Here is a 7,325-nt window from a genome sequence, read left to right on the forward strand (position 1 = left end):
CACACTTTGTTGATGATGCATACATAGGCCTATAGAAATATGTTACTGATGGAAGCTATCTTCATATTAGAAGCCAGAAACATTCTTTGGTTGTAAATATCTTTTATTTTTACTGCTAACATGCACAAGTCAGTCATGGGCCACTTTTAGACTACAACGGCCCAATATGGATAGCAGGTGCTGGACCAGGAAAAGTGCCAAAGGCGAGAGCATAAACAAATGAAACAAAGACCACCCTGGTGACTGTGTCAACTGTGTCCATAAGACATGGAGATTCGGATTCAATGATACCGGTCTTTGTAGTTTATTGGGTCACTTTGTCTTAAAAACAAACATGATTTTGGTTTTCAGGATTCAAGGTTGATTTTTCAATCCATCAAATCATTAATGTCGCATACAGCCCTGGAGATATTTTAAGGCCGATGTGTGTTAATCCTTTGTAGATTTTCTAAGCAAAAGATCTAAAATACCCAGAATCCAATTTATCTCCCTCAGAATCTTTTGGCTTAGCTGAATATAGGATCCATCTTTTCAGGAAGCATTTTTGGCACCTGAAGCAGGCTCATGGGGGTTCTCGAAGTACTGTTGATACTTTGGTTGTTCGTTGGTCTATTTCAGGATCTCGCAAGTCAATGTGCCAAAGGAGGAGTGCCTGGACTTTTCGCCCTGTGCTTAAAACAACACTCGGTAAGCTGCCTCATCTCAGAGAACTGTGGGAGTGAGAGACCACCGTGCATCTTTTAGCTACTTGCATTTAGCTCAAATTTAGCAGAACATGTTTAGACCAAGACTCAGTGCAAAAGCAAACTTCAAAGTGCAGCTTACGTTTCATGACACATCTTTGCTTCAGAAACCCAAAACCACCAATCCTCTGTTTATAATTAAGGAAAGCAAATTAGCCCGCGTCATGTGTTGAACAGAGGGCGCTCCTTCATATTAGCCTCTACAACCATGAAAGTACCTCTAACACCAGTAGTCTCTACACCTGCTAACTCATAATCCAAAAGTTCTGACCTTCTTCAAGCCACCATTATTAAAAACAGAACGTTTCTGAAAAACTGCTATAAAATGAGGCTAGCTTTTGTTTGTTTTTGTAGCCATCATGTAGTTAAAACTTACCAATAAAATTTAACTTGAAATGAATCTTCCTTAGGTTTGTTTTTGCAGCTGACATGTAGCTAAAATTTAGAAAATTACCAAAAAAAAAAAAAAAAATACAAAAACTTATTCAGCTTTTGTTTGATTTTGTAGTTGTAATGTAGCTAAAAACTTTAAAATGAATCTCCATTTTGTTTGTTATGCAGATAAATCATGTAGCCAAAACTTTCCAGAAATTGCTACAAAATGATGTTAGTTAAGAAGCAGCGCTTCAACCAGAGCAAACCACTGTACATGCTAGTTAGCACCAAAAGAACTACAGCAGATGCCACGATTACAATTTCTAGCGTTCATGAGGGGGGAAATTCAGTCTTGTTAGAAGTATGATATCCACTTTACAATATACACTTTGTTTCCATTTGACAATTTTCAAGCATAAAATGTACATTAAAATATGAAAAGAAACTGAGGACATTTGTGACTTCTGTGAGTTCATCAAGACAACCTGAGAATAAACAGTGCAATGCATCATCAAGCCAGCCACCTGTAACTGCTAAACCACACGTGCAGCCTTAACCACAAACATGCTAATACACACGAACACAGCAAATGCACTGAGCCACAGCTGTGTGCTTCATTTACGGCGAATCATAGCAGCAACTGTCACATGCTTCACAGTTCATGACAAAGGATGTATAGCTATGCCATTATACCTCAAATTATATAATTTTTTCAGGTAAAAAAAATTAAGATGGCTTTATGGGGTCTGGGTAGGCTAGGCAAGGCAAGGCAAGTTTATTTATATAGCACACTTCATACACAGTGGTAATTCAAAGTGCTTTACATAAAAGAAAGCGAAATAGACATTAAAAATCAATAAAAACATGGGAATAAAGATAATAAAAACAAGGAATTTTAAAATGATATAGAAATTGATTTAAAATAAATTTAAAGAAAATGATTATACTTAAAATTCATTGCAGTCAGTTCGGACATATAGCACAGTGCTCATTCAAATGCACAGTTAAACAGATGAGTTTTGAGTCTTGATTTAAATGTGGCTAATGTTTTAGCACATCTGATCTCTTCTGGAAGCTGGTTCCAACTGCGGGCCGCATAATAGCTAAAAGCTGACTCCCCTTGTTTTGTGTGAACCCTTGGTATTTCTAACTGACTCGATCCTAATGATCTGAGTGGTCTGTTTGGTTTATATTCAGTGAGCATATCAGCAATATATTTAGGTCCTGGGCCACTGAGTGACTTATAAACAAGTAAAAGTACTTTAAAATCAATCCTAAATGTAACTGGAAGCCAGTGTAAAGACCTGAGGACTGGTGTGATATGCTCAGATTTTCTGGTTCTAGTCAGAATCCTGGCAGCAGCATTCTGGATGAGTTGCAGCTGTCTAATGGTCTTCTTGGGAAGGCCGGTGAGGAGACCATTACAGTAATCCACCCTGCTGGTGATAAAGGCATGAACAAGTTTCTCCAAGTCTTGACTGGAAACAAAACATCTAATTCTTGCAATGTTTTTGAGATGATAGTATGCTGATTTAGTTACTGCTTTGACATGACTACTGAAACTAAGGTCTGTCTCCAGAATCACCCCAAGATTTCTGACTTGATTTTTAGTTGTTTGACCCCTAGAGTCAAGGTATGCATTCATCTTGAGAACTTCATCTTTGTTTCCAAATGCAATGACTTCAGTTTTCTCCTTGTTTAACTGAAGGAAGTTCTGGCACATCCAACTGTTAATTTCATCAATGCATTGGCAGAGGGAGTCAATGGGGCTGTAGTCATTTGGAGATAAGGCTAGGTAAATCTGGGTATCATCAGCATAGCTGTGATAGGCAATTTGGTTCTTCCTCATTATCTGACTTAGTGGGAGCATATACAGGTTAAACAAGAGCGGTGCAAGAATTGAGCCTTGTGGGACTCCACATGTCATGGCCGTCCACTTAGACTTATGCTCTCCTATACTCACATAATAACCTCTCCCTTCTAAGTATGATCTGAACCATTTGAGTGCCATCCCAGAAAGCCCGACCCAGTTTTCCAGTCTCTCTAGAAGTATGTTATGATCGACAGTGTCAAACGCAGCACTAAGATCTAGTAGTACCAGCACTGATATTTTGCCAGAATCAGAATTGAGGCGAATATCATTTATTATCTTAATGAGTGCTGTCTCTGTGCTGTGATGTGCTCGGAAACCAGATTGAAAATTGTCCAGGTATCCATTTGAGTTTAAGTAGTTGTTCAGCTGATTAAAAACTACCTTTTCAATAATCTTAACTATGAAAGGAAGATTTGATATGGGTCTATAATTGCTCAACATGGTGTTATCAAGATTGCGCTTTTTCAGAAAGGGCTGAAAGGGTAACACTTTATTTTCAGGTCCAATTCTTTCAAATGTAGCTATTGGGTAGGATTAGAGATTAGAGAATATGGTCATTCAGAATATGTGCTTAATAAGCACTAAAAACAGTCAATATGTAAATAATATGCATGCTAATAAGCAACTAGTTAATAGTGAGAACTGGTCCTTATGCTAAAGTGTTACCAGGGTCTGCAGGCAGGGTTAAAAATTTACACTCATCAATCGCCAGATGTGAAAAATAAAGGCTTGTTAATAAAAATCATCACTTGACTGGAACTTGTCAGTTCAAAAAAGAAAAAGGCAATTAACAAATATTTATTACATTAGATGAATTAGAAGGTATGACAGAAACTAAATTTTATACCCTGTGTGTCTGTTTAATTGCATCTCTGAAGATCACCAGTCAATAAAGTCACATCCATGGCAGGATGTTGACATTACCATGGACGCACAAAAAAACTGAGTAATCTACATGGCCTGATTTGTTCAAGTAGTGCGGTTTGTTTATGTGAACTGTTCCAGTCCTCACCGTTGATTTAAATGTACTGTGGTGTCTTCGGTTAGACATCCTGCTGACATGTGGGCTTCTTATGCCTTAAGCAAGTCTAATTAAAAAGGTCAGCACCAAACAAAAGAAAAACATAATTACCCAGCACCCTTCCCCCTGACCGAAGACTAGAACACGCTGATTCAGCCTAACATGAAGAATTTGAGCAGGCCTTGGCGCAACAACATTTCATTAGAAGTTTCCATCAACAATAGGTCAGGATGGTCAACTAGTTGCCCAAAAACCAAGGTTGACTACTTCACATACTGTTCATCTTTTTTTGGAGTAATTTAAAGACGCAACCTCTCAAAGATGTTTTACATGCTAACTGAATGGAACAAACAAACATAAAAAAAATTACGCAATACTTACATATAATGGAGCTTGCTGTGGATTCAGTTTCATGGCACTGGCCACTGTGGAAAAGAAAGAAAGAGAAAGAGTTATAAACATGATAAACAAGTACAAACTAGCTTCTGAGCAACAGGCTGCACGACGCAGATCAGCTGGGGCTTTTAAAAGATAAAACTGTGACCCTAATAACTATTAGGAGCACATTAGCTTGCCCATATTCATAATGGTCACCCCCTTCCGGATCCATCCATTAAAAAGCTTCAGTAAATATTTAACCGCAGCTAATAAATAACAGGAAATCCATTATATGCATCTGTTTTCAGGACTCAATAATAGCGATAGCCTAAGGCGTTCACGTACATGTGTCTTTAATGCCCTGCAAATTAAAACAATCCGATTTTTGCAGTATACTGCACAATGTTGCGGAATTGTGAGGATTTATATGTCGCAAAGGTTTTGTTATTTAGCTGAATAACAGATGAGAATTTACTGCAATTACCAGACTTGACCAATGATTAAAAGTATTGGTTAGAATGGGTTGAACATGATAACAGAATGTTATCTTTTTCAATAAGGAAATTCAGAAAGGAGTTTCTTTCTCACTCCATCCATTTTTCCTCCACACAAACATACTCCAGTAGAAACAGAGGCTCTGATGCCAGAGAATATGCCACTCGGTGGAATCTTGTGGCTGGCCGCAAAGCACATTGCCCACCTGCAAGCTGCAAGAGGGTGTAACGCTTCACCCAGGCATGAGAGGCAAAACCACAGCTCTTAACCCACAACACACTGCAAAGCCAACTACTATCACAGAGATTCAGACCACACCCAAATCTCAGCTGATTCAAGAAAAAAAACATATTAGGCAACACAGTTAATGTGATGGCTAGGAGCAGCCCCTAATACAGAGGGCTGGGAAACAAATGACATTGGAGTGTTAACACCGCCTCCGCCTTCTGTTCAATAAGGATGATAAACCAACCCCAGCTATTGTTCCGCTATCTGCCCCGGGTGAGGTATTAGCCTTTAAGAGGTCCTTGTGGTTATCTGAGGCCCCACTCCTAACCAGGACACACATGAACAACACATACACACACACACATTTACAAGCACACACTGCCTTACATGCTTGACTAAAGTTCTGTTCCATCTAACCTTCTAAAGTTGAGCTGCAATAGATTTCAATGGAGTAATATTTTGCTAAAGTAACAATGCGGTAGTGTTAGCATGACAATTCCTGTCATACAAAGTAAAGTTGTCAATTTTACACGAGCTGGGCTCATCACAATGCATTCTGAGATCACAATTTTTTGTGAAGGATATATGCAGTGCTGTCTAAAACATAAATAAAATGACATATCCTAGCACAATTAAAGTTGCCTACCTTGTTGAACAGCCTTCATGTCGGGAATGTGGCTATGCCTTACTATACGGTATCTGTAAGCTCACTAGGTTTTTTGGAACAGAGCACAGAATTTCAGTTCTCTTTAAAAAGCAGAAATCTTACTGAAACCCACTAACAGAATAAGAGTACTGTTTTTGAGGAAGCTTTAAAGATTACCACATAACAGCATTTTTATGCATCTTTAATTGATGAGGCAATCTCAGAATGGACTGCAATATTCAACTTGGCAGACAAGTTGTATAAGCATATCTTACTTCGCATTGCAAAGTACCAAAAACAGTTCCATCAAACTAAAAGTATTGTTCAGTATTTCTTTTAACTATAGTTAATATTATTTAGGTATTAGCTTAGCAACATGCTAACTTCAGTATTGATTGAAACCCCACTCAATATTGACAGTCTCTGTTTTTGTGCTCTGAAAAGAGCCATTATCTTAGCAACATGCTAATACCTGGAATCAGCTGAGCATTAGTCAAAAGTCTTCTGCGTTTCATGAGAAGTGCTACACACAAGTGAGTGTTAACTCAGTCAATATGCAGTATGCAGACAGTTGACAGTGAGGTGGCTTACTAGGTTTTGGAAGAGAGCTTAGGTGTTATAAACTGGACAACTGACTAATCTCTTCTATTCTGCTAATACGATGCCAGGCTACTTTACTTGAGCCCCTCTGCGGCTCCTGTGCCGGCGGAATTCCCAAAATACCTTTCCCCTCCCTATTCTACAGGAAGAGATCAGACATCCCACCTGCTGCTTTTTCCACTCATGCTGATTCACCAAGTACCCCTGCCCCAAATCCAACACCAATCATTTAACCAGCTGATCCGCTTCCAAATCTCAACTAATCAGCTAGATCTACGGTGGAGAGAGAGAGGTGATGACCCATCCTAAGCCAGACGGCACTGTGAATGCTGAGAACCTGGCTAAGCGTCAACCAGACAGATCAGAGAACATGGCAGTCATGGAGGGGGCATGCTGTTACAAAGATTGACGTGAAGTGGTCAGGCATGCATAAAACCTGAACTTAGCTTTGATATGAGGCCTCCTGGATGGACCTACTGAGCCAGCACACTGCAGAGTCAGCAAGCCAGTGGTTACTCTCAACAGATTCATGTCTAGAGGCTAGAGAGAGGGCCGTAGTTTGTGTGCCTTGGCCTGCGTTCTGGTACCACTGAAACTCAAGCACCACATTTGGGCTTTTTTGAGAACCCATAAACCCCCACAAAAGCCCCACTATCCTACACATGCGAGACAGGCGGTAACAGACAGGAAGTAGGAATCTAAAACAAGGACAACATATTGACAGCAAGTCAGGGGTGGGCGGCAGGGTGGGGACAGGCCTGGACATTATGAGAGGGGTCACAGCCTCTTACTTCAGGCGAGTTCTCTTGTTCATTTAGCTGAATAAAAGGGCTACTGTTGAAGCTCAACAGGATGGGGTACAGGGATAATCAGCTGGTTCTAATTAACCACTGATTTCATTCTCTCGAACTAAACCCACTCACTATATCTAAAACAATAGATGCACACTAGACTAAACACTACACT

General features: G+C 39.6%; 1 protein-coding gene across 7 annotated transcripts in view; it reads right to left on the bottom strand.

Moving 5' to 3' along the window:
- The window catches only part of LOC306868089 (A-kinase anchor protein 13-like), a 78,954-nt gene extending 73,145 nt beyond the window's left edge, over positions 1 to 5,809 (bottom strand). For all 7 annotated transcript variants that reach the window (XM_079414102.1, XM_079414101.1, XM_079414103.1 and 4 more), the window contains exons 1-2: positions 5,760 to 5,809; positions 4,394 to 4,437 (exon numbers count right to left, since the gene is read on the bottom strand). In XM_079414102.1, the coding sequence (XP_079270228.1) occupies positions 4,394 to 4,437; positions 5,760 to 5,778 (63 nt within the window). In that variant the 5' untranslated portion in view covers positions 5,779 to 5,809. The remainder of the gene's footprint in view (positions 1 to 4,393; positions 4,438 to 5,759) is intronic.
- Between the last annotated feature and the right edge of the window lie 1,516 nt (positions 5,810 to 7,325).

Source organism: Barbus barbus, assembly GCF_936440315.1.
Source record: "Barbus barbus genome assembly, chromosome: 50".
NCBI classification, from domain to species: Eukaryota; Metazoa; Chordata; class Actinopteri; order Cypriniformes; family Cyprinidae; genus Barbus; species Barbus barbus.